Source organism: Physeter macrocephalus, chromosome 7 (assembly GCF_002837175.3).
Source record: "Physeter macrocephalus isolate SW-GA chromosome 7, ASM283717v5, whole genome shotgun sequence".
NCBI lineage: Eukaryota > Metazoa > Chordata > Mammalia > Artiodactyla > Physeteridae > Physeter > Physeter macrocephalus.
This window is the reverse complement of record NC_041220.1, coordinates 108,524,744-108,544,180: the sequence shown is the minus strand read 5'-3', so window position 1 is coordinate 108,544,180 and position 19,437 is coordinate 108,524,744. Positions and strand designations below refer to the sequence as shown.

Here is a 19,437-nt window from a genome sequence, read left to right as displayed (position 1 = left end):
AAGCTGTTATACATATACATATATCCACTCTTTTTTAGATTCTTTTCCCATATAGGTCATTACAGAGTATTGAGTAGAGTTCTCTGTGCTATACAGTAGGGTGTTATTAGTTATCTATTTTATATAAAGTAGTGTGTATATGTCAATCCCAATCTCCCAATTTATCCCTCCCCCCTTTCCCCCTTGGTAACCATAAGTTTGTTTTCTACGTCTGTGACTCTATTTCTGGTTTGTAAATAAGATCATTTGTACCATTTTTTTAGATTCCCCGTATAAGTGATATCATATATTTGTCTCTCTCTGTCTGACTTACTTCACTCAGTATGACAATCTCTAGATCCATCCATGTCACTGCAAATGGCATTATTTCATTCCTTTTAATGGCTGAGTAATATTCCATTGTATATATGTGCCACATCTTCTTTATCCATACCTCTGTCAAAGGACCTTTAGGTTGCTTCCATGTCCTAGCTATTGTAAATAGTGCTGCAATGAACACTGAGGTGTGAGAGAAGCTCTTTCTTAGCTCCTAAAGAGAAACAGGAGGGTCCTAGCAACACCCTCTTCGGGCCTGTTGGCTCTGATTGGGTCATGTATCCATCCCTGAACCAGTTACTGTTAGGCGGCGGAGCCATGCAGGTGATGTGAGCCAATCAGGGCCTGCCCTGGGAACTTGGAGTGATTTCAGCCCCACCCCTCTCCTGAACCACATGGTGAGAGTGGGAGTGTGGGAGAAGGGGAAACGGATGCTGGGAGGCAACCCAGGAATGTCCAGCACACTCAGGTGTTGGGGTTTGGGGAAGCTTGAGAAGCTCACTGTCAGAGGTTTACACTTCCTCAGGTCCTCAGGGCAGGGGGCAAGATCACTAAGAGCCCAGCCTGGGGGCCAGACCAGAGTCGACAAATAGTGAGAGTGCCTGTGTAGCTGTGTGAGCTGGCAGGTCTCCTGACCTCTGGAGCCTCAGGACTCTGGCTGGGGAAATGTGACAACCTAGAAAATGTTGGCTCCAGAATCTATTCCACATTATCCATCCATTCCTGGATGCCATCTCCACTAGTGGAGACTGTTTTCTGGGAACCTTTCCCACATGATGGGGTGTAAGGCCTCTGCTCATTTTCTAGGATAAATGGGGGATCGGTGCTCTTCCAGGCTGAGAATTTGGATTTCCAGAGATGTCTTGCTTAAGATGCTGTTCTTTCTTGTGGGAGGAACTAGTGTAATGCAGTGGTGGAGGCAGCGCTTCTGGGCTCCAGTGCAAAGCCAGGAGTGTGCAGCTGGGATGCTGAGGGGGACGGACTGGAGCCCTATCTGTTAACTTGTAACACCTCCCCAACTGGCACCACTGATTCCCCTCGATTTACCTTTTTCTCCTAGCATTAATCATGCTCTGATCTACTACTCCATGTTGACGTTTTTATTCTGTTTTCAGCTACCCTCCCCTCTGGAATGGAAGCTCTGAGGGCGGGGACTCGGATCTGTTTTGCTCATCAGTGTTTCCCAGCACCTGCGCATGGCACTCAATTCAGTATTTGTTGAATTAATGAAAGCATGTTTAAGTGGTTTCAATTAATGAACTTTCACGTGGTCCACATTGCTTCTGGATTGAACTGTGCAGTGGCAGCAGTGTTTTCTGCATCAGCAAGTGTTCTTCCCTACCACGGGGAGGTACTCCCGCCTCCGGCTCTGAAGAGCGGGGAGCTGCGGGAGACCGCCACCAGGGGGAGCGGCAGGCACATTCTGCAGCTGCTGCAGGAGAAACTGCACGGGGCACACCCTTGGCTGGAGTGCCAGGAAACCGTCCTGGGGAGGTGGTTGGGGATACAGAGGGAAGGGGAGTATCCTTTCTTCTTCTAAAGAAAGGCCACTCAAAGAGCTTGTCAGAGCTCTGGGACTTTGCTTGAAAACCTCAGTCTGGAGGTTGGGGGTACCATTTGCTGCCTTCTGTAAACTGTATTTTATAAGTTTTTATGGTCTGCTGTTTAAATCAGATAGCCTTCTGTTGACCAGGAACTGAAGTAGATTAAAAGCGGCCGCTAACATTGATTGTGTGCTTGTAAGATGCCAGGCTCTGTGCTAAATTCTTCCCCTGGTTGAAGTCTCCCCCCAGTTGGACGGGGTGCTCTCAGTGTCCCCACATGACCGAGGCTGAGGCTATGAGGGGTGGCCCAGTCTGCCCAGAGTCACACAGCAGGTAGGGGCGGGGATTTGAGCTAGCTTCTGTCGGCCCTCAGGGCAGGGCTCCTAGCTAGCATTCTCCGTTGTAGCGATCTGTGTCTGAATAGGAGGTGTACGATTCAGAAGTAAGAGTTTCAGGTTACAATCAGCTTTAGTTTGTTACCCTCTGAGAGTGTGATGAGTGAGAAGGGCATTTGTATTAGTTTCCTGGGGCTGCCTTAACAAATGGCCACAAACTCAGTGGCTTGAAACAACCGAAGTTTACTCTCTCACTGCTCTGGACTCCAGAAGTCCAAGATCAAGGTGTCAGCAGGGCCGTGCCCCACTGGAGGCTCTCGGGGAAGGCCCTTCCTTGCTCTTCCAGCTTCTGATGGCTCCAGGAGTTCCTGGGCTTGTGGCTGCACCACTCCAGTCTCTGCCTCCCTCTTACATGGTGATAAATGGAATATTTATAAATGGAGTATTTCCTGCCATACCAATAAACAAAGGACGTCACAGCCATCAACGACTGCAGCCCTTCAACGTGAGCCGGTGAGCCCTGAGGAAACTCAGGGCTGAAAAGAATACCTGCCATCTAGCAGCCATCAGACTGCAGCCACTCCCTGCAGCGGTGAGCCCTAAGGAAACTCAGGGTGGGAAGAAACAGGATACTGGCCCCAGATAGCTGAGGTGCATATCAAAGGAAGGATTTCAGTGAGCCCAGACTCTTGCATCTTCCCATACACAGTAAAGCACTAAATTCCTTAACTTGAGATATCTGGTTTTCTTTAATTAACGATAATCTTTTTTTTTTAACATCTTTATTGGAGTATAACTGTTTTACAATAGTGTGTTAGTTTCTCCTTTACAACAAAGTGAATCAGTTATACATATACATATGTTCCCATATCTCTTCCCTCTTGCGTCTCCCTCCCTCCCACCCTCCCTATCCCACCCCTCTCATGGTCACAAAGCACAGAGGTGATCTCCCTGTGCTATGCGGCAGCTTCCCACTAGCTATCTAATTTACATTTGGTAGTGCATATATGGGGTCAGGTTTTTAAATTTAGATATAAGAAAGTTCAATATTCTATAAATAAGAATATCTTAAGTACTCATGAACATAACAAGAAGTATAATGTAGTGTCCAATTAATTGATTAGTAGTAAGGTCCTCTGTTCCCTTAAGAAACTATAATATAGTTAATTAAAGGAGATAACCAGAAAATACAAGTTAATGGTTCCTGAAATACATTGTCAATGGTTTCTGCCTTGAATTATGGTTTTCTCAGGGTATATGCCCAGTAGTGGGATTGCGGGGTCGTATGGTAGTTCTATTTCCCTACTACTTTGCCTTTGTCGCAAAAACTCCTCTATATCCTGGCTCCTCCCCTCGCCTCCTCCGAGCAGTTTCTCAGAGTTGCCTGAAACGCTGTCTCCTGGGCTGCGGTCCTCATTTTGCCCCAAATAAAACTTAACTCGCAACTCTCACATTGTGCATTTTTTTTAAAGTCAACAATGGCCTCCCCTCTACGTGTTCCTTCTTCGGTCTGCGTCTTCTCTTCGTCCTATGAAGACACTTGTCATTGGATTTAGGACCCACCCAGTTAATCCAGGACGATTTCCTCGTCTTAAGATCCTTAATTACACCTGCAAAGACCGTTTTCCCAAACAAGGTCCCATTCACAGGTATCTGAAGTCAGGATGTGGACATGTCTTTTTAGGAACCACTATTCAAACCACTGCAGTATTCATTCATTCACTTCCTCAATATTTGCACACCTAATGGAAACAAAAGTCTGGGAAAGACAGGAACTACTATTTATTGAGACCTACTATGCGCATGCAACAATTATAATTAGAGCTAATGTTTATTTTATGCCTACTGCGTGCCAGGCGGTTTTTATGTGTTAAGGTATTTCATCCTCAAAACATCCCTATTATTATCCCCATTTCACAGATGGAAAACTGAGGCTTAGGAAGAAATCAAGTAACTAAACCAAGGTGACAGAGCCAATAAGTGGTGGCATCAGGGCTAGAACCCAGGCAGTCTGGGCCCAGTGGCCTTGCTCCTAAGCAGCCTGCCTGTCTCTGCTGTCCCCTTCAGTCCTCACAGCTCCCCTTCCAGGTGGATGTTCCTACATCCCCATCTTACAGGTGAGGAGCCTGAAGCTTAGGTTGAGTGACTTGCCAGAGGTCACACAGCTTGCCAGTGGGGGATTAGTCTCCAGTTCATACTTCTGTACTCCATGCACAGTGCTTTTTCCTCTGTGCCAAGTTGTTTTATATCAGTTGGCTTTAACCTTTACGTTGGTTAATCAAGGTAGTATCCACGTTACATTGCCTTACATACAGGCCCGCTCGTGGCGGGCACTCACCGGTATGTGTTAAATAAAGCCACATCATGTAGACTTTATCCAGATTTCGTTGAAACCATCCTTACTAAAGCATTAGTATTCTTTTCAGAACTTTTTAATGTACCTTATCTCAAATAGAATTTATTCCTAAATCCCATGATGATAGTAATCACTGTAGCTGAAACTCTTATGATTTTTGTCAATTAATGAAACTCTAGTACTTGGAAAATTTTCTCTTTTAACACCTTTATTAGTTTCCTAGGGCTGCTGTTACAAAGTACCATGAACTGGGTGGCTTAAACAACAGAAATTTATTCACTCACAGTTTTGGAAGCTAGAGGTCTGAAGTCAAGGTGTCGGAGGACCATGTTTTCTGAAGGCTATAGGGAAGGATCCTTCCTGCTTCTTCCGGCTTCTGGGGGCTCCAGGCGTTCCTTGGCTTGTGACCGCATCACTCCAGTCTCTGCCTCCATCTTCTCCTTGTGTGTCTGTGTGTCTCTCCTATTATAAGGACACCGGTCGTTAGGGCCCACCCAACTCCACTGTGACCTCATCTTAACTAATTATATCCGCAAAGACCCTATTTCCAAATGAGGTCACATTCTCAGGTTGTAGGAAGGACATGGATTTGGGGGAGGGGCACCCCAGTAAAGCACCCTTACTGGGGCAGTTTCCCAGCTGTTGGCTTTGTGTCCAGAAACAATTGAAGTGAAGTGTATGGCCCGAGGCAGAAGCTCCCTCCTCCTTAAGCTTCTTTCTGCTTGGTTTCCCCTAGGGAATGTGGGACGAGGCTGGGCTGGGGGAGCTGGGGCTCAGGCTGAGGCTCGAATGTGGGGAGGCTGAGGTGCTTTGGAGGCCCCAGAAGCATCCAGTCGGCTCCCTGGCTGTGGGACCCTGAGAGACGTCAGGACGGAGGGAGGAGGTTAGAGTGTCAGCCGCACACGAGGAGTTAGCATCTTGGGTGAGGATGCGGCTGGCTGAGGAGAGGATACAGACTGGGAAGAGGGCCAAGCCTTGGAAACTACAGATTTAGATGGTGACCAGGGCAGGGCCAGAAGAAGATGGAAACAGTGAAGTCCCACAGAGGGCGGGAGGGTGGGAGCAGTTCACGTAGCTGGAGTGGGCGACAGTGTCAGATGGGGTGAGAAGGAGAGAGGATGGAAAATTGTTCAGTGAGTTTGCGGGCCAGGAGAGCGTTGGAGACGTTAGCAAGAGCTGTTTACTGGAGGGGTGGGGACGTGGCCAGACAGGAGTGGGAGAGAGGAGGCCGACCAACTCTGTGAAGAAGCTGAGCTGCTGGAGGGCAAGGGGGTGATGGCTGGAGGGCCCTGGCGGGTCAGGATTTGACTTTATTTCATTAAGGTGAGAGAGACACGAGCACTGATCAGTTTCGAGGCTAAGTGTCTGGTTGACCATATAGGTCGCTGAACCCACAGCTCTGAGCTCCTCTGTGCTGGGGACGGTGACGGCGGAGCTGGGCCTGGGCTGTGCGCTACGGTGTCTCTCTGTCCTGTGTTGCTGAGTTCAGCTGCCCCAGGTCCGTGGACCTGCTGAACCTTTCCCTGGGCCTGAGGCCAGCAAGAGAGAGCTTCCCCTGGTCACGAGCCCCTACAATTGAATGCTTATTCTTTCTCTTTCCAGATGGATGAGATCAAGGGAAAAGATCGTGTGATTCTGGCCTTGGAGAAGGAACTCGGCGTGCAGACTGGTCAGACCCAGAAGCTGCTTCTTCAGAAAGAGGCTTTGGATGAGCAGTTGGTTCAGGTCAGAGAGGCTGAGCGGTACCACGGTAGTCCAAAGAGAGAGCTCCCACCTGGCATAGGGGACATGGCCGAGCTCATGGGTGTCCAGGTGAGGGGCTCATGCAAGCACTGGGGCCTCAGAGCTGACCACCTACCTGTCCTTCCTCCTACTGGTCATTCTTCTGGCGAACTTGCCTGCCTGCCTTTCCGCCCCTTCCCGCCCCCACCATCCATCTGTGCATCCTTCCTTCCCTCCCTTACCCCTTCCTCCCCAAACATGGAGCTCAGTTGAAAAGAAATGAAAACATGAGTGCCTAGTATACAGTGAGAGCTCAGAAAGGGACCCAGTCAGGACAGGACATGACTTAAAGGCAGAGCTCTGCCCATGAGGAGAGCTCAGCCAGCAGAGGGGGCACCTGGGGCCACAGCTTGGTACTTAACAGGCACAGAGGAGGTCAAAGCTGCATTCATTCATTCATTCACTCATTCATTCATTCATTCACTAAATACTCAAGTGTCTGTTGAGCGTGCTGTGTGCAGGCACCACATGAGGTGCTGGCGTCTCAGTGGTGAGTGAGGTAGGCACAGTGCCTGCCCTTGAGGAGCGTCCTGGAACTCTGTGATTGTGCCTTTGTCAGAGATGCTTGGCGGGCAGGGGCTCGGACGGGAAGGTCCCCAGATACCATGTTCAGATGTCAGGGAGCCTCTGGAGGGTTTGAGGTCTTGTCGCCTTCGAGATGAAGTCTTTCCACATGTTGCTTGACTTGGGGGAGCCCCAGCATGGCGCATGGTCCTCCTAGTGAGGAGCTCACCTTTGCCCTCAGAGTTTTCCACAAAGGGTCCACAGAGCGCTTTGACTCCGTTAAGCTTTTTCAAAGTGTGTTTGTATCTTGCTTCTTTTTTAGGATCAGCATATGGACGAGCGAGATGTGCGGCGATTTCAGCTAAAAATTGCTGAACTGAATTCGGTGATACGGAAGCTGGAAGACAGAAATACCCTCTTGGCAGACGAGAGGAATGAACTGGTAATCAGCCCCCAAGAGGCAGATGGTGCCTTGGGATGCAGGAAAGCAGCCCCGGGGCCACAAACCACGCCCTAAACAGGAAGTTAATGCACAGACCATCTGGTTTTCTCTACTTTCCTTCTTATTTCTTCCTGATTAAAAATCTAACACATGCTTGTTGAAGAAACCCGTTAGTGCCCTTGATTCTGTAGGAATTTATCCTGAGCTAACCATCAGAGAAGTTCAGTGAGGGGGGTGGAGAGGGTTTTCTTTGCAGTGTCGTTTATAGTAGCAATCAAAACCGAACCAAAACAAAACCGAACCCCACCTAAGTATTGATCAAAGTAATTATGGAACATTTATGCAATGAATTGCGTGCAGTCATTAAGAATGATGTTATAGGTCACATTTATTTGCCATAGAAATTTGTTCACAATGAATTAAATGGTAAAAGCAGTCTACAGAACAAAAGTACATTGTCATCATCCTGGATATTGGAAGTTGTTTTAGGTGGTGTGATTATGGATAATTTTTATTTTTTGCTTATCTATTTACTTTCTTTTGCATAAAAGTTCACATATTTCTAATTTTAAAAGTAGTGAATGTGAACTTCTGGTTAAAAAAAATAAATCTCTAGTAAAAATAGCAATTTCTCGAATATGTTTAAATTTGCTGGATAAACAATTAACCTAATTTCTATGTAGTGGTAGCCAACACGTACAAATGTCTTGACAAACGTCTCGTAATATTTCTCTTTATTCTAAATTTTATTATGAGAGGAAGTGTATCAATATATTTGAAAAACATGGGAGATGAAAAGGGTCAATAAGTGTCACCTCTTCACAATTTTAACAGGATCAGAATAAATTCATTTCCTTCCAGTATTTTTAAAGGCATATTTTTATATAGTTTTCATCAGACTGTACATCTAATATTATGTCTCCACTTTTTACTTAAATATTCATGAGCTTAAAAAAAAAATCCCTCATGAGAGGCAAAATAGTTTACTAAGTGGATTAGGAAAAAAAAAAAATAGCTTGCTTGAAACAATTCAGACCTTCTGAAGTGTTTAAAGTAAGAATCAATAAGCTGGCCAGCACTGGGATCTTAAAATCATGAGGTAACTTCTGTTAACAGTTTGAGGTGATTCTTACATGTTTTTAATGCTTATGCAGATATTTTGACACCCACGAAGAGCCTTTTTTTTATTGTTATGTGGTTACGAACAGGATATTTTCCCTCTGTAATATTGTTCTGCAACTTGCTTTTTTCACTTGCTGTATCAATGACAGCGCTCCCCAGGAACGCGTGAAGATCCACCTTTGTCTTTGTAACAGCTGCATCATACTCTGTTGTGTAGCCAAACCGTGGTTTATTCGACCATTCCTCTACTGGTGAAGATTTAGGCTGTTTCACGTTTCTTTGCTGTTGTAAACAGTGCCTCACAGAAGATACATTTCTGTCTTTACCGACTTGAACCTTTATTTCTGCAGAATAGATTTCTAGAGGTACAATGTATGAGTCAAGGTACATGTTATACTTTAATGGCTACCATCAGTGTTTTATCTTAACTTTCACAGCCTGGTAACCAAAAGCAGGGGTCTGCAGTCAGTCCCTTGTGTTTGGTTCTTGGTTCTGGCACTTTCTGTGTGGTACATCACCCCACCTCTTTGTAGCCAGGTTCTTTGTCTGTGAAATGGGGACGGGGATGGGCCCCCTCCTAGGGTGGTGGTGAGGGTTAAATGAGAGGGGATGGCTGGAAGGGCCGAACATCGTTTTGGACACATGGCGAGTACTTGATAGATGCAGTGGTTCTTGTGATTGTCATGATGTTTTAAATTGTTTATAATTTTCATCCATTAAAATAACCCTGCGAAGACTATCCCTATGCATTTAGTTCTCATAACAAGTCTCTGCGGCAGATACTACCATTATTCCCATCTTATAGAAGAGGGAACTGAGGCTGGAAACTCGGCCGTGGTCATGCAGCTAGTGTGTGTGTCACGGAGGACACTGTACTCAGAAGGAAAAAGAGTGGGTGCCTCTAATGGAGCAGCCTCCCAGTCCCAGCTCCCCCTCCCCTTCCCCTGTCATCTCGCATGTCTCTGTCTCGCTGGACTGGCCTCCGCACAGCAGTCAGAGTGATGGATTGTTCTAGAAGGCAGTCCTGACCACAGAGTGCTCCTGCCTCAAGGCCCTGGATGCGGCAGGAGTGTGGCTGCAGGTGGAAACAAATGGCAGAGCTCTCAGCTCCCTAAATCAGGCCTCACCACGCCCGCCCCTTCTCTGCCCATCCCCCAAACTCCGTGCTCCAGCTGCGCTCAGTGACGCACCGTCTTCTTGCCCGTTCTGAACCCCTGGATGTGTGGTTCCCCGGCCTGGCGTGTCCACCGGCGCCTGTCTCACTGTGTTCTTACCTCTGTTACCGTCTCTGTCCTCTTCTCCCGTCTGTTGGACGGTCACCCCCTCGTGTCATCCCTTTGACCCAGCTCCCAGCACAGGGCCCGGGCCCGAGCGGGGCTCCCCAGATGCTGATGGGATGAGAGAGACTGGAAGGACACCCTGTCAGTCATAGGGATTGTGCTCAGAGGACTCAGGGTGTGGCTCCAGGGCTGGATGGAGCCCTGAGCGTTGAGGCTGGCATGGAGCAGGGCCAAGGGATCGTCTGTTGTCTGAAAAGTGTTGAGCTTTTGGCTAGGTCTCTACCTGGGGAGGAATGGTGGCCAGGAGGAGCTAGGTAGCTGGATTGACCTTTATGCATGTGACCCATGACCTCTGGGGGTTATGCCCGGAGGTAAAGGACATGTGGAAGAGGCTCAGGCCACTTGCCGGTGGGGATGACCTGAGGGAGATCTCTGGGCCTCTGTGTTGGGCTGCACCCCCTCCTCTTGCCCTGCCCGAGGCCCTCTGAGGCTCAGGTGGGAGCCTGCATTTGGAAGCCAGGTGTCTGTGGGCTCTTCGTGGTGTTGGCACCACCCAGGAAATGTGGTCCCAAGCAGTGGCAGCTCCAGGCCAGGGGGGATCTCCACTGGCCTGTGAGGTTGGGTCTTGCAGCTGCTGCCCTGTCTGTCTGACCACAGCTGAAACGCTCCCGTGAGACCGAGGTCCAGCTGAAGCCCCTGGTGGAGAAGAACAAGCGAATGAACAAGAAGAATGAGGACTTGCTGCAGAGCATCCAGAGGATGGAGGAGAAGATCAAGAACCTCACGCGGGAAAACGTGGAGATGGTAAGTCATCGTCTCGGAGCCCTTGTCTCTGCCCGGGCTCCTCCAGCTCCTGGCCCTCACCGTACACATTCTCTGGGGCCACCTCCTACCCGCCTCCCCCAGCAAGCCTGCCGAGCAGTCTCAGTCTGCACCTGTCCCTCCTGCCTCTGTTCTCCACAGTTCGCAGCACCGTGGGCGTCTGTGCCTGACGGAGAGCCCGGGGCAGTCAGACAGTGGGTCTGCGCCTCCGCTCTGCCGTCTCCACCCAGGGTCCTTAGGCCCAGCCCTCATTCTCTCCGCTTCCTCATCTGTGAAATGGGAAGGAAAATATCAGCGCTGTGGCTTTAAGGAGAGGATGGAGTGATGGCATAAAACGTTCTCACAGAAAACCTGGTGCACTGAGGAAGCTCAGTATGTGAACGATTACAATTTTGCCCTAAGTGCTTTGAATTTGGGCCTTTTATTTGCTCCAACAAGAATGATTGGTCTTTGTGGTCAGGGTGGTGTCTTGCAGTTGATGGTTTAAGGAATACTCTGAGGTTCATCGTCCAAACTGGTGTCAGTCATGCCCATTTTACAGCTGAGAAGACTGAGGCTCCGGGAGACAGAACACCCTTCTCCCATAGCCCTGGCAGGTCCAGGTGTGAGTGTGTGTCGTTACCATGTGTTCCGTGCTCCCTTTCCCCAGCGACCAAGCTTTCCAGGCTTGGTGCAGACATCCACCTCTCCCCGCCCCAGTGCCCACCCAGCCCTTCCTGTCAGTGTCGGGCACAGTCAGCCACACCTCGGGCGTGGCTCCGGTCTGCAGCTGTCCACTCCTCCAGCTTGACGACCAGGGGGCTCTCATCCCTCCCTCCGTCCTTCCATCCCACATCCCCAAGTCCACACCCGGTGCCCTGATGCGCACGGTGCGTTCCTATCAAGTGTTGTAGGTGAGTGGCCCTGCAGTGCCCTCTCTTCCCTTGGCTGCAGAAAGAGAAGCTGTCGGCACAGACGTCCCTGAAGAGGCACACGTCCTTGAATGACCTCAGTTTGACCAGGGACGAGCAGGAAATCGAGTTCCTGCGGCTGCAGGTGCTGGAGCAGCAGCATGTCATCGACGATCTCTCGCTGGTATGTCTGCACGAGCCTCAGCGACAGCCCCCCGTGGGGCGCCAGGAGACCCAGGAGGCCTGGGGAATGGCGTCGGGGCCGCAGGGCCATGCTGCTGGCGGGGTGGGCTCTCACAGAGCTTCTCCTGGTGGTGGGCACCTCCCTGCTTTGTTCTTCCAGAAAGCAGCCTCCACTTCTTCCATACGACGTCACCGGTATCTGGGAGCGGTTTTCATGGCTACTCTTTTTCTCAAATCTTGTCCCTAGTTTGCTGCCATTGAGAAGCAGCATCAGTCTTTTAAAAAGAGCCTTCTGGCCTTTACAGAGTGGGCGTGATCTGTCCCCAAGAAATCTATTTTCTTTTAGCCTAGCTGTTGCAGACTGTGAACTTGAAAACTGGAAGCTTATAATCAGAGCAGAATTTGAAGGACTTGTTAAGACTGTGTATGTGTGTGTGGGGGGGATCATTAAGGGGGTTGTGAGTATGTCTTAAGTAGGTGGAGTGTTACATCCAGAGAATTCTGCATCTCTTTGTGGAAGGAGCTTAGGAACCAGGAAGGGAGCATCTATAGTGAGCTTTAGTTGCGTCTTAGAAGTAAAGTGTGTTCTGCTTGCCCAAAGGGGGTATGTGATGCTTCCATTAGTGGATCTTCAAAAAGTAGAAAAGCCAGTGATCAAAATTCTAGAGAAGGCTTTGACTGTAATTGTCCAATTCATTTTGCTTTCCTATCTCTCTATCTCTACGCCTTCCTTCCTTCCTTCCACTCACCCATCCCTTCTTCCCTCCATCCCAACTTCATTCCAACCTTCATCTAATCATTTATCCTTCCATTCATCTTTGCTTCATTACACAAAAGTCTTTATGCCACATAAGATGAAAAAAACACACTCAACAAAACAATGATAGAGTTGAAAGAGGAAGATTAACAGATAAGACTAGAGAACATGAAGATAGCAGCATCAGTTAAGATCAGGAGGGACACATGGGTGGACCATAGGGGCTGTAGCCAAGCACCAGATTTGTCTCTGGGTTTCCTGGCAGCCAAAGAGAATAGGAACATTTGATTAGGAAGGAGAGAAATTACTGGTTTTATCTGGGGCAGAATGCTGCTACTCGATGGGTGCCATTTCTACTGACAAGAACCACAGGTACCCACGGTCTCTGAAGGGCAGGTTCCAGCCCATATAGCAAAGGAAGAACCTGAGAATCAGAGAAATGAGGTGTGTCACCTGACCAGGAGGCTGCCCCATGGGGATTTGGCCCCGGCTCTGTCTGAGATCAAAGCTGCAAGCTTTTTTATTTTCTGCTGGGATCACTGACAGCTGATGTCTGGTCAACACTGCCTAAAGTTTTATAGCTTACAGCCCCAGAGACAGACAGGCTGGAGTTTTACAGGACTGGCAAATCTTGGCATTTTTTTTCTGGGATGGTCCAAGTCCAGTTAACGGCATGGCTCTGTAGCTGTCCGTTCTGAGAAGCAGCCATGCCTTGGGTGCTCAGAACCTGGACTGACCCAGGCCTGGTGCAGACAGGCAGGCACAGCAGCATTGTAAGTTATGCCCTCTGAAGTCAGCTGGGTGGGTGGATGTGACGTGAGACTGGCTGAAAATCTCAACAATTGTGTTTCCTTCTAGGAGAGAGAACGGCTCTTGCGCTCCAGAAGACATCGTGGGAAGGGCCTGAAGCCACCCAAGGTGAGCGTGCGATGGCGCAGCTGCCCTGCTTTGGCTCCATGCCAGGGTCTGCAGGGCGGATGGTCCAGGCATAGGGGGAGAAGCGAGCAATCCATAGAGGAGCCCTGAAGGCAGGCACACTCACATCTCTGCATATTCGATGGTGAAAAACCTGTTATAGCTACCTCTCAGAGCAACGTGGGGCTGCTTACTGTAATTTATTCATGGAAAATTTACAGATGAATTCTGTATTTAGGCCTCAGGGGATGCTCACCCAAAATTAAAAACATAAATACTTAGACCTTTTGAAGGATTTAAAAGATACTTACTCTTGGTTTATAACATCTATATCCTGTTTTGAAAAATCAGGAGCTTTGGGCCTTTTTGGAATGATACAGAATGCGTTCTTTTTGGAAAATGTGGTTTTGCCCATTTTATAGAGATGGTGTCCAAACGTCCAGTGAGGAGAGCAGAGCTGGGTTTGGAAAGCTCAGATGCCCCCAGGGACCAAGCTGGAAAGTAAAAGAGCAAATTGGTATTTAAAAAGGACTTAGTTTGCATTAATACCCATAAACATTTTTCACTTCCATGAAGACGTGGGCCTGTTCTCCTTTTTATTGAACCAGATGCCCCTCATGGTTTATCTTTTGGTAGAGATATGGTTGTAGAGAAATATTTCTCTCCTATAAAGAAAACAGCAGTGCAGATGTCTTACTGAATGATCACAGATGTATGGCTTTGGTATCAGGGTGACAGTAGGGAGTGGTGGGGACTGTGGAAAACTGGGCCCAGAATATCAGCTGCTATAAGAAAGTGAGCCAGGTGGTATCAGATATTCCAGTCATTCAGGAGAAGTGGGACTCCTTATGCATTAGTTTCCTAGGGCTTTTGTAACAAAGTACCGCAAACTGGGTAGCTTAGAACAACAGAAATGTGTTATCTCAAGGTTTTGGAGTCTAAAAGTCTAAAATCAAGGTGTTAGTAGTGCCATGCTCCCTCTGAAACCTGTAGGGGAATCCTTCCTGGCCTCGTCTTAGCTTCTGGTGATTTACTGGCAATCTTTGGCTTTCCTTGTCTTAAAGCTGCATAACCACAATCTCTACTTTTGTTATCACGTGCCATCTTCCCTGTATGTCTCTGTATCACGTGGCTATCTTCTTATAAGGACACCAGTCATATAGGGGTCCACGCCACTACAGCGTGCCCTCATATTATTGCAATGACCTTATTTCCAAGTGAAGTCACATTCTGAAGCACTGGGGGGTTAGGACTTTAACATATCTTTTTGGGGGGACTCAGTTCAACCCGTAACACCTTTATGTAAAATCTAAGGGTTGTAAATATTGGTGCAAATTGTTTATAGTACATTCTGTGGGCCAAATAAAATATATCTGTGGACCGAATTTGGACACATGGATAAGTGGTTATTTATACCATCTCATTTAATCTTCATAGCAACCCTGTGAGATTGGAGTTATTTTTTTCCACTTTAAAGTTACAGGAGGTATACAGATACAAAATTTAGAAATGAGTCAAAGAGATAAAGTAATTGACAAGGCTGACCTTCAGACTCAAGTCTCGGGCTCCAAGGCCCAAGCTCGTGCCACCAAGTGAAGTTGAACGAGGTGCAAATCTCTATGCACTGACATTAGAAAGTCAGAAAAGGGAAGTGGTTCAGCAGAACTTGGTTATTTTAAAATATATATATTTTATTGTAGAAGTAGTATAACCACATTGTAGACTATCTGGGAGACAAGTGGTCCATCACAGCAGTACCTCTCCAGTGCAATCAATGTTGGCATTTTGACGCAATCTCCGCCCCCCCATCCTCATTCTGCTTCCATTTTTTTAAATAATGTAACTGTAATTGTAGAATACACTTTTGCACCCTGGGTTTTTACGTACTACTATACTATAAAGCATTTATCCATGTTATGATGCTGTCATCATAAATATGAATATTCATGGCTACATAACCATTGAGTGGATGGGCTATAGATTTGTTTACTGTCCTGTGTCTGCCGGGCATGTTTGCTTCCAGCTCCTCACGGTTGTGAATAATGCTGCAATAAATGTGTCTGTGCTTAGCAGACCACTCTCCACGGGCCAGTTCTGCTGGATTCCCTGAGTGTCAGACATCTCATTGGGTGACCACCCTTTCCGTCTTCCTGGACTTCCTGCTTCTGTAAATGTCGCCACAGCGAACTCTTTTTGTCCAGAAAACTGTGTCCATAGTCTGCATCGTTCCCGTGGGTAGATTCCCAGAAGTCGAAATGTGGGTCAGAGGGTGTGAAGGCTTCAGTCAAGAACATTCGCCCCCAGCCCCCCAACCCCTGCTTTATAGAAGGGTTGCGTCATTTTGCACAGTTGCCGGTAATGTACAGCAATGCCATTTTCACCACAGGACGTATGTTTAAAAAGCAACAATCTAAAGGTGTTCAGTTTGTTGCATGAACTGGATGTGCTGTGGCCTCATATACCCCAGAAAGGTTTTCAGGAAACCCACTTTGGAGCCGTAACTATATTTTTCAAACCCTATCAGAATGCCTGGAATAAGAGAAGATTATGTTTCCCCTTTTCCTGTTTCTGAATGTGTCTATGGGAAGGAGCTTTACAAACGCCTAGAATGGGCTTGGGATTTGCTAGGCTTGCATGTACAGCAGGCAAGGAGGGCAGCATCTGTGTCCTGCTCACCATGTCCTGGTCGCTGCCTGGCACAGAGTGGGTGGCCCTAAATAGTTGTTGACTCAATAAACAAATCGCTTTTACTGGAAAAATACATTTGCCTGACACTGGATCTTCTCAGGATGGGGATGTTTGGTCACTGTAATTGCAATAGTTTTATGCCACTGGAAGGTGGAGTTTGGGAACTTCTGTGGGAAATTTCCTGACCTAATTCAGGGACTTTCCCACTTACTATGACCCACCAGCATCTTTCTTTTTCTCAAGGTGCAGTGTACAGCTGTTTCCCTTATGCTTCTACTCAATCCCAGCTTGTCCGGGGCTGGATGGGATGTATATCTGGGTCCACTGGGGACCCGGTTAGGTTTTTAATTCCGCAGCGCTGCCTCTCAAGCTGGGCAACTTCCCTTCCTCCTCTCCACAGGCCGCAGGGATTCAGTACTTTCTTTTCTCTCCTTAAATGCCTCCCTCGCACTCTGTCCCTTATGCATCCACGCACTTTACCACTTTGTCCGGGTCCTTGCATGACACAGGGTCACGGTGAACGCATTGAAGTTTCTAGAATTTTCTGGAAGTCGGACAGCCATCCCTGCTCTCTGGCTGTTGCAAGCCTCCCTGGTCTCTGCAGTTCCCCCGAAGGGGCTCCTCTAATTCCACACCCACAGCCCAGTTGCTGCAGAAGTGCTGAGGGCAGAGCAGTGATGTCGGCCCTCATCTTCCAGGGGGCCATCTTGTCCCCGACGGCTGCTGACCTGTCTCATGGGGCTTCTGGGGACAAGACTGGTGTTGGCTGTCCCTGCCTTTGGACCCTGCTAGTTCAGCCCCAGGTGGAGGTTGCAGGAGAAGGACCCTGAGCGGTTCCTCGGGCCCTGGCCAGGGAGGGGGACTTGCTCTGCGGACGGTCTGATCAGGGCCTAACTGGAATCAGAGCCCCGCCATGGAGTGGCAGGTGGTAGGGGGTCAGTCCGTGCGGCCTGGCAGTGGAGAGCTGTGTCTTAGGAGAGAGCTGGGCGCATGAAGAATGGCTAAAATTAGTACCGTTTGCTCACGCACCTTGAAAGTGGGGCTGGGATCTTGGATGAGGCTCAGAAACCATAGCCTGGAACAGCGTGGGGGTCACACCGGCTCCTCGCTCTGTGGCCTTGAACTCTGGGAACCTCGGTTTCCTGGTTCTTACAATGAACATCACACCCATGAGATTAAATGAAGCTTCTGGCTCCATGCCTGTTGTGTCGTCAGGGATCAATAAATTATAATTTCTCTTTCTCCCTTCATCTTAAATCAGTAGCTTTCTTTTGGAGGGCCTTTTAGATGCAGGTTCCCAGGCCCTGCCCCTCCCCTCCCCCCACTCTAATTCACGTCACCATCTTTTAGAGAGAGACAGTCTCAGGTAGCAGTGAGGTGACATCTCGATGCCCTGTAGACAGCAGCCATCCTTTGAGGGGAGGTTGGGAAACATCAAAGCACCACCTGAGAATAGGCCCTTCCTTGGGTTCAAGCATCTGTTCTGTGGTCCCCTCTCCCAAATGGGCCAGGGGTCTATTGTCACCAGGACACAGTTCACACCTGGGGAGCTTCTGATAGGTCACTCCTGGTCAGTGGCTCCTGCATCCATTCTGACAGGACACCTAGGGCCTATCCAAACTTGACCTCGTGCCTCCAAGGCCAAGCCTGCGGCCTTGTGGAGGGAAGGACCAGGGTGCCAGCAGCTGCTCTGGCACAGAAACCAGGGTGCCATACCTTAGCCTGGCTGGATGCCAGGCACTTTCCATCATGTGAATACATCTCCCATTTTTAAGTAGCCAAAGGGATCTTTTTTCCCCTTTCTGGTTGTTTCCACTTGACTTTGTTCCTGTACAACCCTTCCCCATGGCTCTGTCATCAGCCTTGGAGTGTGGAGAGGGCTGGATCCTGCCTCGTTTGTCCAGTTTTGAGCAGCTCCCAGCACAGCACCCGGCCCACACAGTGGGGCTCGATCACATTGACTAAGTGAGCTATTCTTCCTTTCAGTCCTGCCGGTCTGTGAGGCTCCCCGCGTGGCAACGTGCAGCCGACGGCTTTCGCTGGGTGTTTCATTCCCTGGACGGGACAAAGGCTTGTCCCTTCCAGGCTGGGCAGCACCCCTGTCGCTTGTTCCCTCCTCCATAACCTGGTCAGGCAGGTGGCTGAGCTCTATATCAGTAGTACTTGAGGCCCCCAGGAGCTGCTCCAGGTGCCGCCTGCTGGGTTTTGGGGGCTGTTTGGTAAAGACTCGGGAAAAGATTTGGGTCCTGGAGATAAAACATGGGGACGATTTTGAAGATGCAGGGCAGCTGAGTAGCTAGCCGCACACACAGTCTGCACTGTCCCAGCCTGGGGCAGCATTGCAGGTTGCTGGGCAATGGAAGGAGGAGAGAAAGCAGAGCTGGGGGCCTGACCTGGCTGCAGAGCCTGCCCAGGGCACCTCATCCCACATAGCAACGCCCATGGGGACATCCAGGCCATACCCGAAGACTTTGGAATAGACAGGAAGTGATGGTGGTTCTAGGCAATGTATTCTGGCAGGGCAGGAAACCCCAACACTGGGAGTGAGTATGGGGGAAGCCTCAGTCTTCGGAGAGGAGCCAGCTGAAAGGCGGGCCTGCAGCTCCTGGCCTCCTGCCTGGTGTTAGGAGGGGATCCCAGACCCAGTGCTGAGGGGCTTGAGGCAAAGCTCCCTGATTCCAGACCCTCCCCTCTAGGCCTCTGCTTCCTCATCTGTCTCCACCATCTTCCTCTGGGCCCTCATCGGCTGTCCTGGGGTTATTGCCACAGCTCCCTGGCTGCTCCCCTGCTTCCAGCATCTTCCTCCCCCGAGAGCTGTCAGAACGATCTTTTTACGGCACAGGTCTGACCCTGCCACCTTCTTCTAAGAAACCCTCCACTGGTTCCCCATTTCTTCCGGGACCTGGTCCCGCTTGCCTCCTGCCCAAGGCCTGTGGTGGCTCGTGTCCTCAGTGGGCTAGGTGGTGAAGGCCAAGGTGGTGCAGCTCTCAGCCCTTCCCATCCCCCCATCTCTCTCGCCATTGCTTCATCATCCATGAAGCATTTGCCTTGGGCACAGCACAGCGTCAGGTGGTGGGTGCAGAGGGGTGCCTCCACTCTTGAGGAGCTTCCAGCAAAGGTGGGTCTAAGTAGGTCCAGGAGGCAGCCCCACTGGACATGTGTCATGGTGTCCACAGAGCCAGGAATCCGCTTGCAAGGCAAAGGTCGTCTTTCATTTTTCTTGAGGGTTCAGGTGTAGAGCAGCTCAGAGAGAAATCAGTCTTTAGGCTTATCGCAGAACTCAACAGTTTGCAGATGACTTGATTTCTAGGATTATCTCCCTCTTCCCCATTAGCCAAGATTTTTTCTGTTGCTAGCGTCAAAAACTCAAAGTCATTTAAACAAAGAAAAAAATTTATCTAACTGAGAAGTTTAGGCTGGTTTCAGGCACAGCTGGATCCAGATGCTCACACGATATTGCCAGGTACCTGTCTATCTCCATCTTTCAAGTGTACTTTCCTCT

At 49.0% G+C, this 19,437-nt stretch overlaps 1 protein-coding gene across 2 annotated transcripts in view; it reads left to right on the top strand.

Moving 5' to 3' along the window:
• JAKMIP1 (janus kinase and microtubule interacting protein 1) overlaps positions 1 to 19,437 on the top strand; it is a 71,381-nt gene that overhangs the window by 11,139 nt on the left and 40,805 nt on the right. For both annotated transcript variants that reach the window (XM_007114828.2, XM_024119397.1), the window contains 5 exons: positions 6,153 to 6,362; positions 7,159 to 7,278; positions 10,338 to 10,484; positions 11,436 to 11,576; positions 13,191 to 13,250. In XM_007114828.2, coding sequence (XP_007114890.1) covers positions 6,153 to 6,362; positions 7,159 to 7,278; positions 10,338 to 10,484; positions 11,436 to 11,576; positions 13,191 to 13,250 — 678 coding nt within the window. The remainder of the gene's footprint in view (positions 1 to 6,152; positions 6,363 to 7,158; positions 7,279 to 10,337; positions 10,485 to 11,435; positions 11,577 to 13,190; positions 13,251 to 19,437) is intronic.